The following is a 27,833-nucleotide window of genomic DNA, read 5'->3' on the forward strand; positions in this document are numbered from 1 at the left end:
GCCTAGATTTAAGCCCATAGTTTGCCTACATTAAGCCTACATATTCAAGCCTAAATAATTAACGTGGCCCAAATGCCAAATCAGTCCAAATCATAGGCTAAGGATACTAATCATAAATCAATAAATCACCTGTTAATTATAAATCTTTAAATCAATAAATCATAACTAATATCATAATCATAATTCAATAAATCATAACTAAGATTTTAAATCAATAAATTACCTAGCTAAGATAACCATTTAATCATTAATCAACAAAATCTTAACTAAAATCACCAACTAAACATAAAAATAAAATAAATCCAACAAGTCCAAAAAATAAGTATCAAAAGTCCAACGAGTCCAAGAAATTAAAAAGTTACGAAATAAATCCCACAAGTTTAGAATAATTACAAACCAACAAATTAAGGAAACAAGTCTAAGAAAATAAAAAAGTTACTAAATTAATACAAAATGTTTAATCTTCATCAATTGTAATACAACTCCCATCAATTGTGGCACAACTCCCATCATCTTCATTTGGCTCCCCATCATCAAGAATGGATTGAAATGTACTATCTCCGGATATAGTTGAAGAACCTACAACAACAATGAATTAAAAAATGGAATAAACTTCATCAAATTGTAACTAACAAATATAAAAACACAATTTTGATTTTATAAATAGAAATTAGACAATTACTAACCGTTGATTTCACTCCATAACCAATTTTGAGCACACATCATTGCCTCTATAGTCTTGGGATGTAGTCTACTACGGTGTGGACTTAAAAGTCTCCCACTAGTGCTAAAGGCAGCTTCTGAAGCAACAGTTGTGACGGGAATGGCTAAAATATCTCTTGCAATCCTTTGTAAAGTAGGATACTTGAGACCATTACTTTTCCACCATGCCAAAATATCAAAGTCTTCACTCCTCTTCAACACTCCCTCATCAATGAAATGATCAAATTCCATTCTACCACTCCCATGTTTCTTTGAACTACTTGAGCTATTATTCACAAACCCATCAAACCTTGACATTGACCCAATCAACCTAAATTTTATTTGTGCCACTTGATTTGAAGTATTTGTAGGCATATGAGAACTTCCTTCATTACCTACAGGAGACTCATCCACATCTCCATACTCATCAAGCAAATCATAACAAAGATTCTTAATTTTTTCAATCTCCAAATCAGAATTATCACCATAAATGTTAGGATAATAAAACTCCAATAACTTCATCTTATATCTTGGGTCTAAGATAGCAGCAACAGCCATAACAACACTAACATTAGCCCAATAAGAATTAAATTTAGCAAGCATGCTTTCTGCCATTGTACTTATCATCTCACTTGAAGACAAACTCCATTCATTCAATGCAATTTTCAACTCACACACCAAAGCAAAATACATATTAGTTGTGGGGTACTTACGACCAGAGAAAAATTCAGTCACACTATGAAACAACTCTAACCTCCCACAAATATCTTTGGCTACCTCCCAATCATGATCATATGGCAAACAAGTATAAGATGTTTCACGTTTAGCCAAACGCGAGAAAACATCTTTATAAATCAATGCAGTAGAAAGCATTAAGTAAGTTGAATTCCAACGAGTTTTACAATCTAAGACTAACTCTTTGGTGCATTGAACACGCAATTGACGTGCATTTTCATCAAATTTTTGCCTCCTTTTTGGTGATCCAGTCCAATAAATCACACTATCACGAATCCTTTCAATACCATCACCAATAAGAGACAACCCATCTTGAACAATCAAATTCAAAATATGTGCAGCACACCTCATATGCAACATAGACCCACCCAACATAAGAGAACTAGTATCAAGCTTATTCAAGAGAAGTCTTATCATGGCATCATTAGTACTACAATTATCTACGGTTATTGTGGACAACTTCCTATCAATGTTCCACTCTAAAAAACAATCAACAAGAACTTCAGCAAGGACATCTTTCGTGTGTGGAGAGGGAACATAAACAAACCTAGAAAAATAATAGAAATAATTATAACATAACTAAATAAACATTCAATTTAACATAACTCAATAAACATTCTAAATGTAAAGTCTTTAACATTCAATTTATAGATAAAAAAATTACCTCAAAACCCGGCTTTGCAACGTCCAAGTATGGTCAATAAAATGTGCGGTAATGACCATAAACCCTCTCTTTTTGTTACTTGAAGTCCACATATCAGTTGTAATTGCCATCCTACTTCCATTCTTGTCCGTGATCTTCAAAGCTTTCTCCCTCTCATTATCATAGATTTTAAGAATATCACTCTTCAAAGTATTTCTTGTGACAAGCTTAAACATAGGTTGAAGATCATTCACAAATTCCCTAAACCCAATGTGATCAACCATTGAAAGAGGATATTCATGTAAAATAACCATACGAGCAAGCTTATTCCTCACTCTAGCTTGATCAAATTGGTAATTATTTAAACTTGTAGTTCCATCCACCTTATTTTGTTGTTTAATTAAAACTTGTTGTCGAATATCCTTATACTTCATCCGTGGACATCTTGCTAAATGATTACGCAAATGGGTTGTACCTTGACTAGATTCACCCAAGTAAAGTTTGCCACAATGGTGGCATTGGGCTTTAACTTTTCCTTCAACCTTCTTCCTTGTAAAATGAGCCCAAACATCTGAGGTAGTCTTTCTTTTTTTACTTGTATCCAAGTCCTCATTTGTAGGCTCTTGCTCTCCCTCTTCCTCTGTCCTTGGACTCCCTTGACTCCTTTCTTGTTCCTCTACCTCTAAGTCCACCGTCGGGGAATTCGGACTCCTAATTGATTCAGAAGTTTGGGAGTTAGAATCAAAACAAATTATTACAAATTTATTATTACACATACTCATTAATTAATAGGCACAAATTCATAATTACACAAATTCACAAATTAAACATGATTAACAACAAATTCAAACACTTACCGGTTGTTTAATGGGCATAAAGGTGATGGTGATCCTGAGGGTGAGCTGCCAGGCGACAATGGCGAGGGTGATCGTGAAAATGGCGAAGGAGACCGCATAGTTGGCAAGGGAGAGCCGCTTGGCGAGGAAGAGCTAGATTTGTTTGTGTTTGTGTCTTCCATCTCCGTTTTAGGCTCTGCATTCCCAACAAACACAAAAAACAATATTTCATTACAATTGTCATCACAACCCAAACAATATTTAACAAACCCAATAATAGTATAACGCCACAAACACCTTAACCCATAAACCAAACCCTCAACAACAACAAAGCAAGTAGCAAGGCATGGAAGCAAACTAAAGTGCCTAGTTTCTAGTGATATGAGCTTTCGTTGTGTTTACATTAGGCATGCTTGAATTTAAGCACATAGATGACATTATAATTCACAATAACAAACACATCTACACTACAAGTTCTTAGAAATTAGGGTTCTGCAAATGCTCTCTTTGTTTTGTTGCAATAGATGCGATGAAGAGTAATACAAATCGATTGCTTGCTGGTTGATTTGTTATAATCATAAAGCATCAAGCAAGATGAATTATATTATGGTTTGTATTCACTGAGCATCTTCAATTTAACTAATTTTTTTCCGATGCTCTATAACACAATCTGCAAGAAATTTATTCAGAAACACCCATATAATAAGACTGTACGTGTGAAAGGGTATAATAGAAAAAGAAGCACCTTGTGCCAACCACAAGTGTTGGGTCAATCATGGAGTGTGAGACCAGCTTATTAAACAATTTGCGTATGCATCACTGTTGAATAGAATACTCGAAAAGCATTAGAAATTCATATTTTTATAGTCATACTTTAGATGAATTGGCTCTTAAAGCTGAAATTCAGACGGTCCATTTAGGTGCAAAGAGGTGGTATTAAAGACCCTGTTTAACAAGTATAGTCATCGCATTCAAAAACCATATTGAAATCATGGTTCTTGCTGGAAACACAACTCTCACACATGGGATACTGTTCTACCAAAAACCATAAAATTATAATAAAAAAAAGACCAATGTGGTTTGAATAATATGTGCTCATATATAATCATTTTTATTGACTAGCTATAGTAAAAAGTTCAGTAAACATATGACTAGCAAGTAAATTCTCTTTGCAGTCCAGTCTGAGCACTTTAACTCTACAACAATGTGTTCTGAATTGGGAATTTAGTGGAGACAGACCAAAAATCTAATGACTATCAATAGTTATTTTACGGGAATATAGACGGAAATCTTTTGCAGAGTTTACGGGATTATCAAACACATCTCGGTTTTATTTTTAGATATAATTTTCATACATTACAATTGAAATGTATTATTATTATTATTATTATTATTATTATCCAGACAGCAGTACACATAGAAAAGCTTCAAACTTTACATTAGAATTAGTTAATGTTTAATCTTTGAGCAAGTAACAAAACTCTACTTATTCAAAAAAAAAAAAAAAAAAAAATATTCCACAACTTGAACCAAAACAAAAGAGCGACATTATTTCCATTTCCCCTACCCCAAAAATTGAAGTCATATGGGAGACCAAAAAAATTCCTGGTAGAGTCAATTTTAGAAAATTAACCTTAACATTAAAAGCAATTAAAAAGAGCAAAGTAGAGCTTCATGCATTATCATTGTACTCCACAACTCATCAACCCCATTTGCAAGACTCTATGATTACAATGGAAATGATCAGATTCAAAATCAACTTTGTTACAAAGCAAGCCCAATATTCATAAAATCAAAATGGTCCTGGATTACACATTTACACCCAAAAAATCAAAAATAAAAAACCAACACCATCTCTCATTCTATCTGTCTCTGAAATCCGAGAACCCAACACCATCAATAAAGGTATCTTCTCAAGTAAATACCTGAAGAAAATCTGATCCTCTCCAATTTGGCTGAAGCTGATCCACTTCGATTTGGCTGAAGGCTGAAGTTGAATCTGATGCTCTCCGATTTGGTCAAGCCTGAAGAAAAAACTGATGCTCCGATTTGGTGAAGAAAAGCGACGACAGCTCCGATTTGGCGAAGAAAAACGGCGATAGCTCCAGGTCAGGCGGTGGTGTTGTGAGGCGGTGGTGTTGTGATTTGGTGGTTGGGTATCTCGCCGTCTGGGTTTTTGGTGGTGTTCACGGTGGAGTGAGGGTGAGGGAGTGTAGGACTGTGTCGGCTTGAGAGGGAGGGAGGGAGTGTAGGGAGGCTGCTGAGTGAGTGAGTGTAGAAGAAATGGGAATTAGGGTTAGAAATTTTAGGTATATATATATATTAGGGTATTTTAGTAATTTCAATTAACCGGGTTTTTACCGGGCCGGGTCTCGGGTTTTTTTAATAAAACTCGGACCCGACCCGGACCCGCTTCGGGTTTTTTTTTTTAAACCCATACCCGACCCTATTCCTAATCGGATCGGGTAAAACCCGGCCCATTAGGGTCGGGCCGAGCCGGGTACCTGCGAGTTGGGTAAAAATTGCCATCCTTAATTGCTACAAGGATAGGACCCTTATGTGTGTGTGAGCTGAAGTGCATGGAATGGAAGGTCTAGACTCTAGAGGGGTTGAACTGTCCTTTACGGATGAAGTACCGACTTAATTAAAAAATTACCCTAGCCAATGCATGGTTTGTTTGTAGGTTCATGCACAGAATCCTCATATGCCAAACAGGGTGTCAGGTTGCCATTCATGAAGCCATGGGGCTTTTAGTGTCGATGTAGAAAAACAATCGCTGGACTTTTGTATATGAGTTCTTGAAATGCGAAGCAATTGTCCTTGGGTATATAGGAGGGAAAGATGCTATCATTATGTGAAATTTGTAACTTTGCTGCTTTTGTAATTTTCAAGGCCCCCTTAATTTGTAATAGAAATGTGATCTTATATACAGGGGGTGGAGCCAAAAATTTTTGTTTATGGGGGTCGATTTTTGTTGCTAATTTATTAGTCTATACAAACTTTTATACTCATACACAAACACATGTATCTATACACATACACAAAAAATTAGTATCTTTCATAATGAATCCTTAAAATTAAATGTTTCATAGAATTAAATTAATCTTTCACCATCTTCCAAAGTAAAATCCTTATAATTTTCATTTTCAATATAAGTTACCAAATTGCCATTGTGAGTAAAAAAATTTCAATTGAATTAATGAAGTGTTCAAAGACATAAATGATTCAAAACTTTAAAAAATACAAGAACACATTTTACCATAAAAAATGAATTTGAGAAACCATACGTTCTCTATAACTACTAGACAAATTGGATAATTTTTTAAAGAACATTATTGGACCAACTCAAATAGTTGAGGTGGGCCAAGTCCCATTTTTGAGGGCTAATTATTAAAATATTAAATATTTCTATATAGTAAAAAAAAAATTTAAAAATTTTGACCCTAACATGTGGCTCTGCCCCTGCTTATATAGTTGGATTTGGATGATTCAATTTTTTTTGTAGTTGGGAGAGGTTGGCATCGCATAACATCAAAATGGAAATTTTTTAGTGTATTAGACAAATACTAAAAAAACAAGTGCCTTCCGTTTTATTAAAAGAATAAGTACATATTTTTTCACTGAAATTTTAACCTTATTTTTTAGAAACAAAGTAACTACTAAACATGCACACACACTTAATACACTCTCTCACTGAACTTAAACATATTTCTAAAAAAAAAAAAACACATGGGCCTACTGAAATTTTAACCTAATTCCTTTATATTTTGTATTCTAGTGGCTCCTAATGAGATGAGTTTGTGAGAGAGTAGTATCTTAATAGAATAGAAATTAAGATGGTTAAGAGCCTTGTAGCTTGACTAGACATCTAAGTTTTTTTTTTTTTTTTGAGAAGAAGACATCTAAGATTTAAATCTTTCACCCTTGTAGTAATTATTGAATTAAAAAAGATATATATATATATATATATTTTTTTTTTTTTCTTTTGGGGACTGCCATAACTTGAAGCGGGCCGGTTCACCTTGTACACGAACCCAATTCGGAGGGGAATGAAGATAACTTCAGACGCTGTCGTTTAGGCCGCATTTCCTTTGATCACAATATATGCAAATAGAAAAGAAACGAAAAGCGAGTGTTTGGTCCTAGAGAGAGAGAGTAGAGAAACAAGCAAATCAGGGGAAAAAGAACAAAAAAGAAAGGAAAATGGCAGGGAGATTGAGCAACGTAGCTTCTAGAATCATGGGCGGAAACGGCGTCGTATGCCGCTCCGTCGCCTCCTCTCTTCGCCTCCGCGCCGGTATGGGCCTCCCCGTCGGCAAACACATCGTCCCTGACAAACCGGTCAGTACCTCCGAAAATCACTAGATTTTCACTCTCTCTCACACACTTCAATAATATATTCTTTTTCCCTTCCATTTACTTCAAAATCGTTTTGAAAAGCATTGGAAACGAATCCCTAAAAACATGATGTTTCAGCTTCCAGTGAATGACGAACTAGTTTGGGACAACGGGACCCCATTTCCCGAGCCTTGCATAGATCGCATTGCTGATACTGTTGGAAAGGTAACACTATTGTCTTGCCCAATTATCATATCCATTTCTTATTATCAATTTCAACATGGTTCAATTGTGTTGTATTGTATTGTTTTGGTCAATGCAGTCATATAGTTCAATTTCAATCGTTAAGTTTTTGCCCTTTTAGGATTTGGGTTAATTATTCGCAAAATCCATCCTATACTGTAAATTTTGAGCTGATTGGCAACAAATCAGTGGGCTAATTGGATAGTGGAATGCACTAATATGTCAAAATCAACTGATTAGTTTTCATTAAGCAACTATATCCTCTCCAATCAGTCCATTAATTTTAATGTTGATTTTGGATTGCATGTTGGAAGTTGTGAAAAATCTTGAAAGTTTATAGCTTGGGGTGGGAATTGTAATTTGCAAATGACCCTATAGTTTAGGGTGGATAGCTACAATTAACCGTGACCGTATTTTGTTTTCGTTTTTGTGGTTTTGGAAACAGTATGAAGCATTGGCTTGGCTTTGTGGAGGTTTGAGCTGTTTCGCAGGTTTGGGACTGTTGGCTGTGTGGAACAATAAAGCTTCTAAGATACCATTTGTAAGTCAAGAAGCTTGGATTTGATCTTTCATTTTGTGTTTTGAATTTGCAGAATACAGTGATTTTCTATGATATTTTATGAGGTTATTCTTTTATAATTTTGAAATTAGTTATGCTTTGCTATATCTTTATTGATCTCTTTTTGAATATCAAAAAAAGAGGAAGTGAGTTTGATGCCTTGTGTAGTCATTGGATGAGTTTCTTGCCATTTTTGATGGTGTAAAGGGGTAGTAATTCTTTTGTGAGTAATGGAATAGGTTGGAGAATCCCAAAGAGGGGTGCAACCAGGTGCATGAGAAATATGCAAAAAGTGGTTTTAGATGCTATAAAAGATAGGTCGTCCTCAATTACAATGATTTGAACAATTAGAAGGGTTCATGTAGCTGACCTGGATTAACTGGGTCTAAGACTTCATTTTCTTATTAGTTATTTATTGGAAAATAGGTTCGAACCCCACCTCTCCCTCCCCCAGTGTCTCTCTGTAATTTTTTTTTTTGGGGAAAATAGGCTCCAATTTGAAATGGTAGAAATTGGAAAAAAATCTTAATTTAATGCTAATATTAATGTGAACATTGAAGAAAATTCAAAAGTCTTTTAAGCACTCCTTTTAGTTAATGTTTGTGATAAATTAGAGCTCCTGCATAGACCTTGAACAGAAGTGTTATGTACTTGAAATATATTTTTAGATATCTTGGATTGTTATAGAATAGAAGAAAAGAAAACATGTGGCTAACTCTAACCAATATGTTGAGGATTCATAGCCAACCCCAAAATTTTGGGATTAAGGCTTTGTTGTTGTTGTTGGATTGTTTTCTTTAAATTTCATGCTCGTGTGCTTAGTGTAGCAGTTTTTAACTTTGCTTTAATGTTCATATATTAACAGAGCTAAAAATATAGCAAAATTTGTGTTTGATGTGACCCAAGTGAATCAATTTGGGACCAGATATTATGCATAAAATATACTCTAAAATTATGGAACTGAATCAAGTCATCCCCTTCTCTCCTTACTTATTGAACATAATGTACAAGTTGGGTTGATCTTTCTAATGAAAAAAAGGATGATCAAGTACAATAATCTAATGTTATGAAGGTGATCTCCAACTCCTACACATTGAAATGTGACACTTCAGGAAAAAGAAAGGAATGAAGATGGTCTTCGTGATTAGAACCTCTTGAAATGTGTCATCTTGGGCAAAAGAAAGGAATGAGTTGTTGGATTCAATAAACAATTCATTTTAAATTAAATTAAAATAAAAAAATTATTTTGAATTCCATTTTATTTTCTTCTTCGTCTCTCTCACTCTCTCTGTGGGCCAAGAAATTACAAAACAATAGACAAGGTTGATGGCTAGGCGATTATGTGTCATGTGCTGTTGGATTTACGGTGGTGCTCTGTTGGTTGATAGTGTTTATTTTATTTATTTATCATAATTATTTTTTTCACCTAATGGGATTGATTTGAAGGATTTTGACTTTGAAATTGTCTCATGCTTGAGTATTTTGGTTGGATTGTTGAGGTTGGTGAAGGAGGGCTTGGGAGGCAATCATTGAGGTTGCTTAATGAAGGATTAGAAGCCCAAGGTGGTAGTGGCATTGAATGGCACAACTGGCAATTGTGCCTTTTGGGTGGCAATTTGGATGATTTGGGATGTTGACTGTGGCTTGGGGTGTCATGGCTGCTCAGTGTCTGTTGGATTGTGGTAGGGATTTTTTTGTGTGTGTGTGTGTGTGTGTGTGTGTGCGCGCGCGCGCGTGCACGCGCGCGTGTGTGCATAGGCTGGTGGCAGAGATTTCTTATGGCTGGCTGATTTGATGGAATTCCATGGCAGGGGTCTTGTGGTGGACGAGTCTTGGGCATGATGGTTTTGGATGTGGTGTTTGTGGGTTTGATTGGCGAGACAATATAGTGTGGCTAAAATTGGTGTGGTGGTTGTGTTGTTGCTGTGGGTGTGATTATTCAGCGATGTGCTGCTGTGGGGGTGTGGTTTGGTTAGTTTTGCGTGGTGTTTGGTGTGGGAGGATTTGGCCAAGGGAGAAAGTGCTCAAGTGAATGGAGGAAGCCAGTTGTGTGGTGGTGAATGGTGATGAGCTTAATGGGCTGTCAGTGGGGTTAGAGAATGGTGGCTGTTTGGCAATTAGTTGGCCATAGAGGGTGGTGGTTGTTGGTGGTTTTAAAATTGGGCCATGGTGGCACCAGATGGAGGAAGACGAAGGAAGAAAAATTTTTAAGCAATTTTTTAAAATTATATTTGAATTTAAAAAGACATGTTTATTGAAATGCTGTCATGTGCACAGAGTGTGATAGTGTTCTGCCAATAATCAATGGAATGATAACAAAAGGGTCAATTTGGCCAATTTCTCAAAGTTTAGGGGTTTATAATTTCACCTTGGAAGGATAGGAGGTTAGTTTGATTTTGACCTAGAAGTTCAGCGTGTGTTTTTGCATTTTTCCAAATAAAAAGAGAAAAAAGGCTAATTTCAAGTGCATCACTAGATCCAACACCAATAATCTTGCTAAAACTAGTTCAACGTGAAGGGAGTGTACTTCGTCTTTGAAGTAGTCTGGTGTCAGCGTTTGGTCGTCTTAAATCTTGTCTGTATATTCCTTTCTAATTGACATTGTATTTGTTTTACTCATTTCCTGATGTTTTTGTAGATCATTTAATGCTTTCTGATGCTGAATTGTGACATTTCCCTTTTCTATTGAGCAGGCACCAAAAGTCTATCCATACGACAACCTACGAGTGGAGCTTGGCGGTGAACCATAGTTGGATCCACGGGCAACTAATTGAACAGTTATTGTTGTTCCAGTTGTGCGTACTTTTTGTTTATTTGTATGGTTTTGGAGTTTGATTGGTTGAAATAATGCACCATGTTTATGTGTCGGCAAAACAAACTCTTCAGACAACTGGCTAAGTTTTCTTTTCTTCGTTATTATGTTGATTCTCATGACAAGATGCATAAATTCCATGTTTTATTTGTGTTTGTTGCATAATGTAATGATTGCAGTACCGTAGTGTATGGTACCATGTATTAAGGAAATGAAAATGATGGAAAAAGTAAAAGCCAAATTACAACTTACCCACTGTGGTTTAGCCTGAATTTAAGTAGGCTACTTTTTGTTTGAAATTTGACAGTTTACTCACTTGAGTTTTGTTCCATTAGGATTTTGTAACCTACTTCTTTATTTGTAGTTAGAAAAACACATTTTAATTTGAAAATATAACATTAAACGAATCAAAAGGTAAGGGTTTGGAATTTTACAAAAAAAAATGGATGAACATTAGCCTTTTAGTTTATAACGTTCGCATACATTACACCATCTCCCCAAGAAACCCATAAAGCAAACCCAGAATTCATATAGAAAGGAAAAAAAAAAATTTTGAGAACAAGTTTATAGAATAACAACATTCTACTTTGTCATCTTTGTACTCATTTCTAACAATAAACTCGTTGCAAAAGCAAAACACAACCCAACTCAAAAGTTTTATCTCTATTCTCTTAATCCAAGATGACCAATTCCTAAACCAAACCCAAATTTCTTTTATATGAAACAGAAAGAAACATTGAAAACCCAAATTCATGTAGGAAAAAAGAACCCACCAGGCTTCATATTGAACGGAAAAAGATAAAGCAAGAAAAAGAAACACCCTGATATTAAATATGGAAAAGAATTGAGAAGAAAGAGCAAAATTGTCCTAGCATTAGAAGGTTGTACTATGGCCCCTTAATTCCAAAGAGAAATCTACCATGAAGACATACATCATGGGCTTTTAATGCACTCAAGCTTCTTTCTCTACCTTTGAAATTTCAAAATGTTCATAACCCTAGCTTTTTGATCTATCTTATTTTATGTTTTTGAATTAAAATGTGTTTTCTAACAATAAATGGAGAGGTGGGTTACGGAAGCTCAACATAATTAAGTTCAGGTGGGCAAAGTATCAAATTTCAAACCACATGTAGAGAACTTAAATTTGGGTCAAACCACAGGTGAATAAGTTGTAATTTATCCAAAAGTAAAATACTTAAATGCACAACTGGATAAAATGGAAGACCTATATATGTTCTGAAGATTTACATGGTGTGGCATGAATCAAGAGTACCTAGTATGCTCTAGTCTCCACACATAGTCACCAATTCTATCTTTGAGGTGTTTTTATTTTTGATACCATGATGCTTAGTTAAAATTAGTTATTTTTTGATGATATCTGCTTACCTACATACTTAGCCTTTAATGTACTTCGAATGTTTTGTTCAAAACTTAGCAAATTTGTGAGAGCATTTCCAATTATGTTGTGATTATTAATAATAGGGTTTGACTTATCTCCAGTACTTTTTTAACTGGATATATTCTTTTGTTTTAAATTTACAATGACAAGTAGTAGTGGGTTTTAATCTCAATATTTATTTAGTTAGTAGATAACCTGACAGTCTCTCATTAAAACAAAATGAGATTCCAGTTAAAAAAGTACTAGAAGTAAGTCAAACCCTTAATAATAAAGCAGTAATGGTTTCTGTTATAAAAATAGTTTATGCTCTGAAAATGGTTAATGCTCGTCGGAGCTGATACAAATCGTGTTAATTTGGAACCTTAGAATGTAGAGAAAAGAATACGTTTGATAGACTAATGAAATGAAAGAGGATCTATTTCAAGCTGGAAGCCATTAATATAGAGCTAAACAAAAATTGTCTTCTTGTAAACACATGCACAAATGCACAGACAGAGTACTTGAAACTTGAAAGAGATGGGACGAAACCAGAAACGGCAACAGTGCCATTGGTGAAAACTATAGCGACAAGAGATTGTTCGTTGCTTGGAAGGGAGACTTTGGTTCCTAGATTTGTTTCAAATTGTTGTAATTGGTAGATCATATGAATGCTGCAAATTTTTGCAAGCCAATATTGTCAAACTCCACCTTTATGTCAACTTAAGCTCTTGCTTTAATTGATTTTCCTTGTCATTAGAAAAAAAAAAAAAAAAAAAAAAAAAAAAAAAAAACTCTAAAAACTCTAAATAAACTTTAATAAAACCTAAATTAAGTTCTACAGCAGCTCTCCTCTGAATTTTGCCCTAAAAAGCCTTTAAATAGGTCAAAAAATCCTATTACAAGTTGAATTCCCGTTTGAAGAAAATCTCAGGTATTTAAACTTCACTTAACTGACATTTTTGGCCCATTTAAATTCAGAATTTGGACTTTTGGTAAACTACAAAGTTGTAGCCCTTTAAGTTAGCTTTCCAGCCCAACTTCAATAATCTCAATTGGACATCTGAGCCGAAATTTATGCCCTAAATACTAACTGGTATGCAGGCTGGATACTAATCCAAATTGGACTTGGATTAGATACAAATTTTCTTTGATTCCTTACTCCAATTGAACTTGAATTTAATTGGGTTGGCCTTCTTTGACTTCAAATGCCCTTGTAAAAGTAAGTCCATTAGCTTTTTTTTTTTGGCACAAATCCACTTATTTAATTTCATTATCCTACAAAAGACAAATTCATGCATTAAAATTTAATTGAGCACAAAATTGATTATTCAGCATTATTCCAAAACCAATTATAAAATGCATGAATTAACTCAAAATAAGTATGATAATACTTTTTAATAATGATATAAATATGCAAAATTAAGCTATTATCAGAAACCATTCCTGAACCCAAGATTGTGAGAAAGGTGCTCAGATCTCTACCCGAAAGATTTCATGCCAAGATTATGATGATAAAGGAATCAAAAGATATTGACAAGATTCCTTTGACTGAGCTAGTTGGAAAACTTTCAGACTTACGAGCTAGGGTTAACAAGAATTGGCAAGTCGGGTAAGGGCAAGAGCATGGCTTTGAAGGCAAAGAGCAGTGACATTGATGAGTCTTTAGATGATGAGGATTCTAAGATGAAGTCCTACATTACAAGGTAATTCAAGAAGTTCATAAAGAATGCCAATGGGAAGGGTTTTGATAAGGACCATTGGCAATCCAGTTCTTTTCAGTTTAAGAGTTAAGACAAAGGGAAGAAGGATGCAAACGATGGCAGTCAGTACACTGTTCCCGCAGGACCTAAGTGCTTTGGGTGTCATGGTTTCGGACACATGAAACAAGAGCGTCGTACATATCTCAAGAGCATTGGGAAGAGCAAAGTACTTGCTGCAACCTTGAGTGACACTGAACTTGAGAATGATTCCGACAATGAGGATGACAGAATCTTGAATGCCTTCATTGCCAAAGTCAATCCTACTGAAGGGATTGTTGAAGACGTAGATGAAGAAGAAGAATTGGTGGATTCTAAGTGTGAGAAGATGGATGATCAAGATGATATCCATACCGCCTATGAGAAACTATACAAGCTGTCTGAAAAACACGAGAAACTCTATTGGCTGGACACCAAGAAACTTAGTGATGTGGAACTTAACCGTGAAGAGTTGTCCACAAAGTTTGATGATACTAATCAGACTATTGGAGCACTGAGGTTTGAGAACAATTTCTTGGCTGAGAAAACCAAGAAGCTTGAAGTGGAGCTATTTCAAGTCAGAGCCCAATTGGAGAGCTCAATTATGAAATATATATTTTCTTAGATCATAAAGAATTTCATATCGATATAGGGAAACACCCCGATGCCCTGGTATTTACATTATTGATTTTAATCGGCTTTTAATCGCATTATTAATCGAGATTATCATACGTTCTTGAATTGTCTCAGTTCAACCAAATTATAAGTTTTTTATTGTATAAGAACAATCAATTATGAAATATATATTTTCTTAGATCACAAAGAATTTCATATTGATATAGGGAAACACCCCGATGCCTTGGCATTTACATTATTGATTTTAATCGGCTTTTATTATCATTCTTGTTAACAATCACCAAGCAAAAGTACTTTTCTTCTTCACCCAAATAGTTATTTAATTATATTTTCTTTGAATTTACCTTGCTCCTTCTGCTTCAACCTCGGTACTCCGAGAATTATATTGCTACGATCTCCTACACTTGGGAGTGAGTAAGCATTGACATACATTGTACTTTTTCTTCTCTATATGTGGATGTATGTTTTCTTTCATCTACCCCTTACATGTGTTGTTTCTTTTCTCTCTTTATACACATGTTTCTTCTTTATTGTATTCAATCTATTATTTCTGTTTCACACTAAGATGCCTTGATGAGTTTTGTTTAAAGTGTTTCAAAAATATAGGTTGTCAAAATCTACTTGCCATAAACTCTCTTCTTGCAAAGTTTTTCAAGAATTTGTGTTAGGGTAGATTTTATTGTATTCAACAAGTGAATATAAGTTGAGTGATTTATGACTTTTCTCATATGCTTATTTGTTTGTTGTGGTTTTGTCACAGATTGTCAAAGGGGGAAGATTGTTAGGACATATGTGTTTCACTTGTTAAGAACATATGTCATTATTTTATATAATTGGCTAATCCTTTGACAAAACTCACTTTACTTATAATTGGATAGATCTAGGTATTCTTAATACTTCAAGAAACTATGTTTCAAGATCAAGTGTTGAAGTCATCAAGTCTGTCCAAGAAACAAGCTGAGAGGTGCAAGTTTATTAAAACTCGACAACTAGCATGTGTTGAAGTTTAAGAAGTTGTTCAGCCCGTGTGCTCGACAGTTGCTCGACACCTCCTATCTGTCGAGGTTTAAGAAAGAAACAAAAATTCTGATCTATTTTCTTGGAATCCGTGAATGTGTCTTTGAGACTTCTTTTCTCATAACCCTAAACATATAAAATGATTATTTTAAGGGCTGTCAAAGAGTACACAAGTTGCACAAGCTTTGAGAAAAATTTGCTCAAGCAAATTGTGACCGGAGACAAAGTTTTGCCCTAGTTCATCATTCTTGAAGAAGTTGCTATGTATGTGCACTATAGGGTTTTGTGACCAATCATTTTCTTGATCTTCATTGTGGTTGAACTGAAGAACTTTGCAGCCAACAATCTTCTCTAGTTGGTGATTGAAGTCGCGTACTGGGATTCGCGCAATTGGTTGGTCACGTACTTGGAAGCTGTGCATTAAAAGGAGAAATTGTCACTACAGAATAAGTCCAATTGGGTATTGGGGTAAGGGTCCAACTGTAGGTTGGTATAAGGTACTGGGATTCCTTTATTTGTAACCGCTTGTTGTGATAATAGTGAAATTTCGGGAGTGGTGACTTAAAAATCACCTGGTGGGGTTTTTGTTACATAGGTTTTCCTTATTCGTAAACAAATCACCGTGTTAATTTAATTTCCGCTGCATACTTAGTTTAGTTGGTGATTTGTTTATGCTACTATGCACTTTGCAAGTTAATTAACTTAATTCACTTGGTTAAATTAATTGGTTAATTTATCACAAGGGGTCAATATGTGTTTGGCCTATTAGAGGTCTACGTGGACGACATATTGGTAAAAAGCATATGGGAGGACGACCTCCTGAATGACCTCCAAGAGACCTATGACACCCTATGATCTTATAACATGAAATTGAACCCGGGCAAATGTGCGTTTGGGGTAATGGCAGGAAAGTTCTTAGGATTTATGGTATCCCAAAGGGGTATTGAGGTCAACTCTGACAAGATTTAGGCCATAATGAAGTTAGCCTCGCCAAAGACTGTCAAGGAGGTATAAAGCCTGAACAGTAAGGTTGTTGTCCTAAACAGGTTTGTCTCAAGAACAACAGATAAGTGCCTACCTTTTTTCCGTACATTGAAGAAATCATTTGAATGGGCGACCGAGTGCTAACAATTTTTCGAAGACCTAAAGATGTATCTTTCATCCCCGCCTTTACTAAGTCCATCAAAACTTTTGCAGTAATTATTGAATTAAAAAAGAATTTTTTTTTTGGACTGCCATAACTTGAAGCGGGCCGGTTCACTTGAAGTGTTTTGGTGGCTTCTCCGCTACAGATTATGACTGATATAATTATAACAGTAAGGTAATGAGTCTTTGACAGTCCACCATTAAGTTTGCTGATGATCAAAATAGTGGTCCATGGAATGGGAGTTATCCTCACTAGCTAAACGTCATTACAAAAAATCTTTGTCCCGGTTTGATTGCTACAAGGATAGGACCCTTATGTGTGTGTGAGCTGGAGTGCATGGAATGGGAGGTCTAGACTCTAGAGGGGTTGAACTGTCCTTTACAGATGAAGTACCGACTTAATTAAAAAATTACCCTAGCCAATGCATGGTTTGTTTGTAGGTTCATGCACAGAATCCTCATATGCCAAACAGGGTGTCAGGTTGCCATTCATGAAGCCATGGGGCTTTTAGTGTCGATGTAGAAAAACAATCGTTGGACTTTCGTATATAAGTTCTTGAAATGCGAAGCAATTGTCCTTTGGTATATAGGAGGGAAAGATGCTATCATTATGTGAAATTTGTAACTTTGCTGCTTTTGTAATTTTCAAGGCCCCCTTAATTTGTAATAGAAATGTGATCATATATAGTTGGATTTGGATGATTCAATTTTCTTTTGTAGTTGGGAGAGGTTGGCATCGCATAACATCAAAATGGAAATTTTTTAGTGTATTAGACAAATAATAAAAAAACAAGTGCCTTCCGTTTTATTAAAAGGATAAGTACATATTTTTTCACTGAAATTTTAACCTTATTTTTTAGAAACAAAGTAACTACTAAACATGCACACACACTTAATACACTCTCTCACCAAACTTAAACATATTTCTAAAAAAAAAAAAACACATTAGTTAACGCAAAATACACAAATGGGCCTACTGAAATTTTAACCTAATTCCTTTATATTTTGTATTCTAGTGGCTCCTAATGAGATGAGTTTGTGAGAGAGTAGTATCTTAACAGAATTGAAATTAAGATGGTTAAGAGCCTTGTAGCTCGACTAGACATCTAAGTTTTTTTTTTTTTTGAGAAGAAGACATCTAAGATTTAAATCTTTCACCTTAGCAGTAATTATTGAATTAAAAAAGATTTTTTTTTTTTTTTTGGGGACTGCCATTACTTGAAGCGGGCCGGTTCACCTTGTACACGAGCCCAATTCGGAGGGGAATGAAGATAACTTCAGACGCTGTCGTTTAGGCCGCATTTCCTTTGATCACAATATATGCAAATAGAAAAGAAACGAAAAGCGAGTGTTTGGTCCTAGAGAGAGAGAGAGAGTAGAGAAACAAGCAAATCAGGGGGAAAAGAACAAAAAAGAAAGGAAAATGGCAGGGAGATTGAGCAACGTAGCTTCTAGAATCATGGGCGGAAACGGCGTCGTATGCCGCTCCGTCGCCTCCTCTCTTCGCCTCCGCGCCGGTATGGGCCTCCCCGTCGGCAAACACATCGTCCCTGACAAACCGGTCAGTACTTCCGAAAATCACTAGATTTTCACTCTCTCTCACACACTTCAATAATATATTCTTTTTTCCTTCCATTTACTTCAAAATCGTTTTGAAAAGCATTGGAAACGAATCCCTAAAAACATGATACTGTGTGTGTTGATGTTTCAGCTTCCAGTGAATGACGAACTAGTTTGGGACAACGGGACCCCATTTCCCGAGCCTTGCATAGATCGCATTGCTGATACTGTTGGAAAGGTAACACTATTGTCTTGCCCAATTATCATATCCATTTCTTATTATCAATTTCAACATGGTTCAATTGTGTTGTATTGTATTGTTTTGGTCAATGCAGTCATATAGTTCAATTTCAATCGTTAAGTTTTTGCCCTTTTAGGATTTGGGTTAATTATTCGCAAAATCCATCCTATACTGTAAATTTTGAGCTGATTGGCAACAAATCAGTGGGCTAATTGGATAGTGGAATGCACTAATATGTCACCTTCCATTTACTTCAAAATCGTTTTGAAAAGCATTGGAAACGAATCCCTAAAAACATGATACTGTGTGTGTTGATGTTTCAGCTTCCAGTGAATGACGAACTAGTTTGGGACAACGGGACCCCATTTCCCGAGCCTTGCATAGATCGCATTGCTGATACTGTTGGAAAGGTAACACTATTGTCTTGCCCAATTATCATATCCATTTCTTATTATCAATTTCAACATGGTTCAATTGTGTTGTATTGTATTGTTTTGGTCAATGCAGTCATATAGTTCAATTTCAATCGTTAAGTTTTTGCCCTTTTAGGATTTGGGTTAATTATTCGCAAAATCCATCCTATACTGTAAATTTTGAGCTGATTGGCAACAAATCAGTGGGCTAATTGGATAGTGGAATGCACTAATATGTCAAAATCAACTGATTAGTTTTCATTAAGCAACTATATCCTCTTTAATCAGTCCATTAATTTTTGTTAATTTTAATGTTGATTTTGGATTGCATGTTGGAAGTTGTGAAAAATCTTAAAAGTTTATAGCTTGGGGTGGGAATTGTAATTTGCAAATGACCCTATAGTTTAGGGTGGATAGCTACAATTAACTGTGACCGCATTTTGTTTTCCTTTTTGTGGTTTTGGAAACAGTATGAAGCATTGGCTTGGCTTTGTGGAGGTTTGAGCTGTTTTGCAGGTTTGGGACTGTTGGCTGTGTGGAACGATAAAGCTTCTAAGATACCATTTGTAAGTCAAGAAGCTTGGATTTGATCTTTCATTTTGTGTTTTGAATTTGCAGAATACAGTGATTTTCTATGATATTTTATAAGGTTATTATTTTATAATTTTGAACTTAGTTATGCTTTGCTATATCTTTATTGATCTCTTTTTGAATATCAAAAAAAGAGGAAGTGAGTTTGTTGCCTTGTGTAGTCATTGGATGAGTTTCTTGCCATTTTTGATGGTGTAAAGGGGTAGTAATTCTTTTGTGAGTAATGGAATAGGTTGGAGAATCCCAAAGAGGGGTGCAACCAGGTGCATGAGAAATATGCAAAAAGTGGTTTTAGATGCTATAAAAGATAGGTCTTCCTCAATTACAATGATTTGAACAATTAGAAGGGTTCATGTAGCTCACCTGGATTAACTGGGTCTAAGACTTCATTTTATTATTAGTTATTTATTGGAAAATAGGTTCGAACCCCACCTCTCCCTCCCCCAGTGTCTCTCTATAATTTTTTTTTTGGAAAATAGGCTCCAATTTGAAATGGTAGAAATTGGAAAAAAAATCTTAATTTAATGCTAATATTAATGTGAACATTGAAGAAAATTCAAAAGTCTTTTAAGCACTCCTTTTAGTTAATGTTTGTGATAAATTAGAGCTCCTGCATAGACCTTGAACAGAAATGTTATGTACTTGAAATATATTTTTAGATATCTTGGATTGTTATAGAATAGAAGAAAAGAAAACATGTGGCTAACTCTAACCAATATTTTGAGGATTCATAGCCAACCCCAAAATTTTGGGATTAAGGCTTTGTTGTTGTTGTTGTTGTTGTTGGATTGTTTTCTTTAAATTTCATGCTCGTGTGCTTAGTGTAGCAGTTTTTAACTTTGCTTTAATGTTCATATATTAACAGAGCTAAAAATATAGCAAAATTTGTGTTTGATGTGACCCAAGTGAATCAATTTGGGACCAGATATTATGCATAAAATATACTCTAAAATTATGGAACTGAATCAAGTCATCCACTTCTCTCCTTACTTATTGAACATAATGTACAAGTTGGGTTGATCTTTCTAATGAAAAAAAGGATGATCAAGTACAATAATCTAATGTTATGAAGGTGATCTCCAACTCCTACACATTGAAATGTGACACTTCAGGAAAAAGAAAGGAATGAAGCTGGTCTTCGTAATTAGAACCTCTTGAAATGTGTCATCTTGGGCAAAAGAAAGGAATGAGTTGTTGGATTCAATAAACAATTCATTTTAAATTAAATTAAAATAAAGAAATTATTTTGAATTCCATTTTATTTTCTTCTTCGTCTCTCTCACTCTCTTTGTGGGCCAAGAAATTACAAAACAATAGACAAGGTTGATGGCTAGGCGATTATGTGTCATGTGCTGTTGGATTTACGGTGGTGCTCTGTTGGTTGATAGTGTTTATTTTATTTATTTATCATAATTATTTTTTTCACCTAATGGGATTGATTTGAAGGATTTTGACTTTGAAATTGTCTCATGCTTGAGTATTTTGGTTGGATTGTTGAGTTTGGTGAAGGAGGGCTTGGTAGGCAATCATTGAGGTTGCTTAATGAAGGATTAGAAGCCCAAGGTGGTAGTGGCATTGGATGGCACAACTGGCAATTGTGCCTTTTGGGTGGCAATTTGGATGATTTGGGATGTTGACTGTGGCTTGGGGTGTCATGGGTGCTCGGTGTTGGTTGGATTGTGGTAGGTTTTTTTTTTTGTGTGTGTGTGTGCGTGTGTGTACGCGCGCGCGTGTGCGTGCGTGCGTGTGCTTATGGCTGGCTGATTTGATGGAATTCCATGGCAGGGGTCTTGTGGTGGACGAGTCTTGGGCATGATGGTTTTGGACGTGGTGTTTGTGGTTTTGATTGGCGAGACAATATAGTGTGGCTAAAATTGGTGTGGTGGTTGTGTTGTTGCTGTGGGTGTGATTATTCAGCGATGTGCTGCTGTGGGGGTGTGGTTTGGTTAGTTTTTTGTGGTGTTTGGTGTGGGAGGATTTGGCCAAGGGAGAAAGTGCTCAAGTGAATGGAGGAAGCCGGTTGTGTGGTGGTGAATGGTGATGAGCTTAATGGGCTGTCAGTGGGGTTAGAGAATGGTGGCTGTTTGGCAACTAGTTGGCCATAGAGGGTGGTGGTTGTTGGTGGTTTTAAAATTGGGCCATGGTGGCACCAGATGGAGGAAGACGAAGGAAGAAAAATTTTTAAGCAATTTTTTAAAATTATATTTGAATTTAAAAAGACATGTTTATTGAAATGCTGTCATGTGCACAGAGTGTGATTGTGTTCTGCCAATAATCAATGGAATGATAACAAAAGGGTCAATTTGGCCAATTTCTCAAAGTTTAGGGGTTTATAATTTCACCTTGGAAGGATAGGAGGTTAGTTTGATTTTGACCTAGAAGTTCAGCGTGTGTTTTTGCATTTTTCCAAATAAAAAGAGAAAAAAGGCTAATTTCAAGATCCAACACCAATAATCTTGCTAAAACTAGTTGAACGTGAAGGGAGTGTACTTCGTCTTTGAAGTAGTCTGGTGTCAGCGTTTGGTCGTCTTAAATCTTGTCTGTATATTCCTTTCTACTTGACATTGTATTTGTTTTACTCATTTCCTGATGTTTTTGTAGATCATTTAATGCTTTCTGATGCTGAATTGTGACATTTCCCCTTTCTATTGAGCAGGCACCAAAAGTCTATCCATACGACAACCTACGAGTGGAGCTTGGCGGTGAACCATAGTTGGATCCACGGGCAACTAATTGAACAGTTATTGTTGTTCCAGTTGTGCGTACTTTTTGTTTATTTGTATGGTTTTGGAGTTTGATTGGTTGAAATAATGCACCATGTTTATGTGTCGGCAAAACAAACATCTTCAGACAACTGGCTAAGTTTTCTTTTCTTCGTTATTATGTTGATTCTCATGACAAGATGCATAAATTCCATGTTTTATTTGTGTTTGTTGCATAATGTAATGATTGCAGTACCGTAGTGTATGGTACCATGTATTAAGGAAATGAAAATGATGGAAAAAGTAAAAGCCAAATTACAACTTACCCAATGTAGTTTAGCCTGAATTTAAGTTGGCTATTTTTTGTTTGAAATTTGATACTGTACTCACGTGAGTTTTGTTCCGTTAGAATTTTGTAATCCACTTCTTTATTTGTAGTTAGAAAAACACATTTTAATTTGAAAATATAACATTAAACGAATCAAAAGGTAAGGGTTTGGAATTTTACAAAAAAATGGATGAACATTAGCCTTTTAGTTTGTAACGTTCACATACATTACACCATCTCCCCAAGAAACCCAGGATTCATATAGAAAGGAAAAAAAAAAAAAAAATTTTGAGAACAAGTTTATAGAATAACCACTTTCTACTTCGTCATCTTTGTACTCAGTTCTAACAATAAACTCGTTGCAAAAGCAAAACACAACCCAACTCAAAAGTTTTATCTCTATTCTCTTAATCCAAGATGACCAATTCCTAAACCAAACCCAAATTTCTTTTATATGAAACAGAAAGAAACAATGAAAACCCATATTCATGTAGGAAAAAAGAACCCACCAGGCTTCATATTGAACGGAAAAAGATAAAGCAAGAAAAAGAAACACCCTGATATTAAATATGGAAAAGAATTGAGAAAAAAGAGCAAAATTGTCCTAGTATTAGAAGGCTGTACTATGGCCGCTCAATTCCAAAGAGAAATCTACCATGACCACATACATCATGGGCTTTTAATGCACTCAAGCTTCTTTCTCTACCTTTGCAATTTCAAAATGTTCATAACCCTAGCTTTTTGATCTATCTTATTTTATGTTTTTGAATTAAAATGTGTTTTCTAACAATAAATGGAGAGGTGGGTTACAGAAGCTCTACATAATTAAGTTTAGGTGGGCAAAGTGTCAAATTTCAAACTACAGGTAGAGAACTTAAATTTGGGCAAAACCACAGGTGAGTAAGTTGTAATTTACCCAAAAGTAAAATACTTAAATGCACAACTGGATAAAATGAAAGACCTATATATGTTCTGAAGATTTACATGGTGTGGCATGAATCAAGAGTACCTAGTATGCTCTAGTCTCCACACATAGTCACCAATTCTATCTTTGAGGTGTTTTTATTTTTGATACCATGATGGTTAGTTAAAATTAGTTATTTTCTGATGATATCTGCTTACCTACATACTTAGCCTTTAATGTACTTTGAATGTTTTGTTCAAAACTTAACAAATTTGTGAGAAGCATTTCCAATTATGTTGTGATTATTAATAATAGGGTTTGACTTATCTCCAATATTTTTTTAACTGGATATATTCTTTTGTTTTAAATATACAATGACAAGTAGTAGTGGATTTTAATTTCAATATTTTATTTAGTTAGTAGATAACCTAACAGTCTCTCATTAAAACAAAATGAGATTCCAGTTAAAAAAGTACTGGAAGTAAGTTAAACCCTTAATAATAAAGCAGAATTGGTTTCTGCTATAAAAATGGTTTATGCTATGAAAATGGTTAATGCTCATCGGAGCTAATACAAATCATGTTAATTTGGAACCTTAGAATGCAGAGAAAAGAATACGTTTGATAGACTAATGAAATGAAAGAGGATCTATTTCAAGCTGGAAGCCATTAATATAGAGCTAAACAAAAATTGTCTTCTTGTAAACACATGCACAAATGCACAGACAGAGTACTTGAAACTTGAAAGAGATGGGACGAAGCCAGAAACGGCAACAGTGCCATTGGTGAAAACTATAGCGACAAGAGATTGTTCGTTGCTTGGAAGGGAGGCTTTGGTTCCTAGATTTGTTTCAAATTGTTGTAATTGGTAGATATGAATGCTGCAAATTCTTGCAAGCCAAAAGTGTCAAACTCCACCATTATGTCAACTTAAGCTCTTGCTTTAATTGATTTTCCTTGTCATTTAAAAAAAAAAAAAAAAAAAAAAAAACCCCAAACAAACAAACAAACAAACTACTACAGCGTAAGCTCTTGCTTTAATTGATTTTCCTTGTCATTTAAAAAAAAAAAAAAAAAAAAAAAAACCCCAAACAAACAAACAAACAAACTACTACAGCGTTAGTTTATTTTATGTTCTGCCATTCATTACTTCATTTACCGACTGATTACCTACATGTTCCTTCATTGACACTAATGCTCCAGAATCAGACCTTGATAAGGAAGGTCACAATGCAGCATTCAATGTCAAATCTAACTATGCTAGACCTTGACAATTGATTAACACCACCCCGGATAGGTTTGTCATATTATATTGTAGCTACTAGCTAGTGTGTGGATATTAATTTATATTGCGCCTACCATAGCTAGAATTGAAAATTGAGGTCAAAGTTATCGGTGCCACAGGATCATGTCAAAACAATGTGTAACATCAGTGCCCAAAGCATCTCAAAGAAGACATCTTGATTCTTGGTGCATGAATAGTAGTGTGTCGACATAAGAACAATATAATTACAATAGAATTAGAGTCATGTTTGTTATATCAAGAGCTTTGTAATTCAATTGATTAGAATTTTTTGGTATTTTTTGTAAAGACATTTAGAGTTTAAATTTCCATCTCCCCACTATTAAATTATAAAAGAGTGATGTATTAATCTTGATGGTTTCACACCACCCTTTTTTTTTTATTTTTTTACCTTCATTGGATTAGGAGATTATGCCTACCAATTATTTGTCTTGATATTTGATGTGGTTCCATCTTGATGAAATGAAACCGAATATATGTTTAAATCTTTATGTTTCACTGCTTTTTTTAGCATCACATAGCTTGTACTTATCTCTAATCTGTGCATTTAGTCCTGAAAAGAGGCGAAAAACTACTCATTTGTTTTGTTGTTCATTTTGGTTCTCGTTTTCTGTAGCATTTCACTTTTACTTCTCTTTTATCTTGTTTTCGCTATTACCTTCTTCCACCTTCAGTTTCAATCAATCACACATGTTTTCACATGGGTTTGCCATTTTCTTTGAAAATTTTGAAAATATAAAATTGAATAGTCCCTCTATACTAGATCACTAAGATTCTTTGCATCAATTGGGTTGCTGTAAATCAAAGTGTAAATGACTCCAGCTTGGCATGACTCAGTAAGTTCCCAGTGAACTACGGCTTTCTTATTCTTCTTCCCCTCTTTTTTTTTTTGTGTGTGCGCGCGCGCGCGCGTGTGACTGCATCCAATGTCAATGAAGCATAAGAAAGCTACTACTTCATAGTTAATCTTGAGCATGTACAGAGTACCATGACATGTGCTTCCCTGGCCAATTACAGCACACAACAAAGTGGGTTCCTACATTCCCATTTCTGCAAACTCATCAGTCATCAGTCACCATCCAATTTCCATTTTCACTACCTAGCTAAGTGACAATAACAGCACCAGGGGCTCACATGCTTAATGATTTGGACGAATCTAGCTAGCATTCTGAATTGTAGTCAATATAACCAGTTTTCAGTGAGCAACGTTTTTTGTTTTTTGAGAAGCGAGTGAACCGCTAATAACCAGTAGCCATAATCACATGATAGATCGAGGGCCTAAATTTAGCCATAATTATCATATAGGTTTGCAGTTTTTTTACACGTGTATCGTTAGTGACTCCCTAGCTGCCAAATATCTCAACAAGTAATTTTTTTTGTGAGTTGATATCGACAAGTAATTGAAACATGCTTAGTATATACTATATATGTTGGGAGTTTAGACCCATATTGATTCTTTTTACGAGAAAAGCTGAATTGATTTTTTTTTTTTTTTGAGATAGGAATAGCTGAATTGATTAATCAACCAATTATGTATAATTGAATTAAATATGGTTAATTTCACTACATAAATAATATAACTAAAAGTAAAGTGCAGAAAATAAATAACAAATTAAAATATTTATGATATGAAAAATAAATGGCCAGCAACAACCAATGTAAAAAAACACACCAAATTAAGGTTTATCTACCAACCCCAAGGAAAAATTCACTAAGTAGAATTGAATTTCGTACAATAAAAATCAATTGACCTTAATTTGTAATGCTATCTCCAATATTGATTTACTCACATGATCAAACACAAACTCTAACCCGATTGGATTCTTTTACTTTGAATTCCACCACATGAACTCCCTATTCTTGACTTTAAGGACTATCTTGAGGTTTGCACATCAATTGCACTGTGATTATATCATGGCTTTAGCTTCTTCATCAATTTTTTAGGAACTTATATTAATAATTTTAGTATCTTTGGTTTAATGGTGAATTGAGAGTACTTTGGTATAGAAACCCAAGTGTACACAAACAACTCTCTCTTCACTTTGTTTAGGTCAACTTTAATCAACCCTTATATACTCTAAGAAATAGGGCTTGAATTCCCAATTAGAAGTTTACTTGTAGGCCTAATAAAAATAATGTTTGACGCATCTCAATCGATTGAGACTTAATTGAGGTGGCTATCGCTAGCTTATCCCTATTGATCAAGGTAGCTATTGCTAGGACACAAACATCATTTCTCTTTAGCTATTCTTTTGTCTTCAGTATTGATCTTAAAATGCACATCTTCAACAAACAAGACTTGAGCTTTATTTAATTATTTTATTTTTAACATGATTTTCAGAACAAATTCGTTAGTTAGCATGCTTATGAAACATATTTGTAAACTAGCATCTTTAATCTTTTAGACTCAAGATTGCTTATCAAACTCGAGCCTTTAGGGCTTGAGTTCTATACCAAAAACTCTGCGGGTAGAAAGCCCCAACACCACAACCATCTAAGGTAAGAGAGAAAGTCCAAGGTATGAGAGAAAGAAAAGAGTCAGCCAAAAACAAACCCAATGTTAGCCAAAAACTCAACCAGTGGAAAGCCCCAACACCACAACCATCATTGCTTGCCATCGCTTCGATGCCAAGATCAAAACCATAAAAAAGGTCCCCTGCTTCAGTACCGTGGGGTTGTGTTTTGATTTGGGTTTGGAAAAATGATTTTTGGGTTTAGATATTTGAGAATTGGGTTTGGATGTTTGAGAAAGGAGAAGAAGAGATTTGGAGAAGGAAGAAAGTTGAGGAAGAAAGCAGAGGAACTAAGACTCGAGTTCCTTCAAGCAACTCGAGATCCACATACTCGAGATGCTACTTTGCAAAATAGTTTGCAATACTTGTTAACTCACAATATTGTTAGTAATTTTATGTTAAATGGCAAAAAAAACCCCACAAGACTTATAGTTTGATTTACAATTTGACACCGTTACAAATACACTAAACCAAGGACCTAACAATGTATATGTCTAG

The 27,833-nt window shown here is 35.1% G+C and overlaps 3 protein-coding genes across 3 annotated transcripts; 2 read left to right on the forward strand and 1 right to left on the reverse strand.

The window, feature by feature from the left end:
* Positions 1–319: 319 nt before the first annotated feature.
* Positions 320–3,111, reverse strand: LOC111984683 (zinc finger BED domain-containing protein RICESLEEPER 2-like). Its single transcript, XM_065769371.1, has 4 exons — positions 2,938–3,111; positions 2,102–2,791; positions 687–1,984; positions 320–579 (listed from the first exon to the last, which is right to left on the reverse strand). The coding sequence occupies exons 1-4, from the start codon at positions 3,096–3,098 to the stop codon at positions 458–460; spliced, it is 2,271 nt and encodes a 756-aa protein (XP_065625443.1). The 5' UTR covers positions 3,099–3,111; the 3' UTR covers positions 320–457.
* Positions 3,112–6,961: 3,850 nt separating this feature from the next.
* LOC112006864 (NADH dehydrogenase [ubiquinone] 1 beta subcomplex subunit 8, mitochondrial) lies at positions 6,962–11,119 on the forward strand. The gene is made up of 4 exons (XM_065769376.1): positions 6,962–7,257; positions 7,393–7,479; positions 7,943–8,038; positions 10,750–11,119. The coding sequence occupies exons 1-4, from the start codon at positions 7,120–7,122 to the stop codon at positions 10,804–10,806; spliced, it is 378 nt and encodes a 125-aa protein (XP_065625448.1). The 5' UTR covers positions 6,962–7,119; the 3' UTR covers positions 10,807–11,119.
* Positions 11,120–18,065: 6,946 nt separating this feature from the next.
* LOC136061350 (NADH dehydrogenase [ubiquinone] 1 beta subcomplex subunit 8, mitochondrial) lies at positions 18,066–22,527 on the forward strand. Its single transcript, XM_065769384.1, has 4 exons — positions 18,066–18,342; positions 18,493–18,579; positions 19,466–19,561; positions 22,243–22,527. The coding sequence occupies exons 1-4, from the start codon at positions 18,205–18,207 to the stop codon at positions 22,297–22,299; spliced, it is 378 nt and encodes a 125-aa protein (XP_065625456.1). The 5' UTR covers positions 18,066–18,204; the 3' UTR covers positions 22,300–22,527.
* Positions 22,528–27,833: the final 5,306 nt, after the last annotated feature.

The sequence above is a fragment of the Quercus suber genome, unplaced genomic scaffold, assembly GCF_002906115.3.
Source record: "Quercus suber isolate HL8 unplaced genomic scaffold, Cork oak 2.0 scaffold_28, whole genome shotgun sequence".
In the NCBI taxonomy this organism is placed as follows: Eukaryota; Viridiplantae; Streptophyta; class Magnoliopsida; order Fagales; family Fagaceae; genus Quercus; species Quercus suber.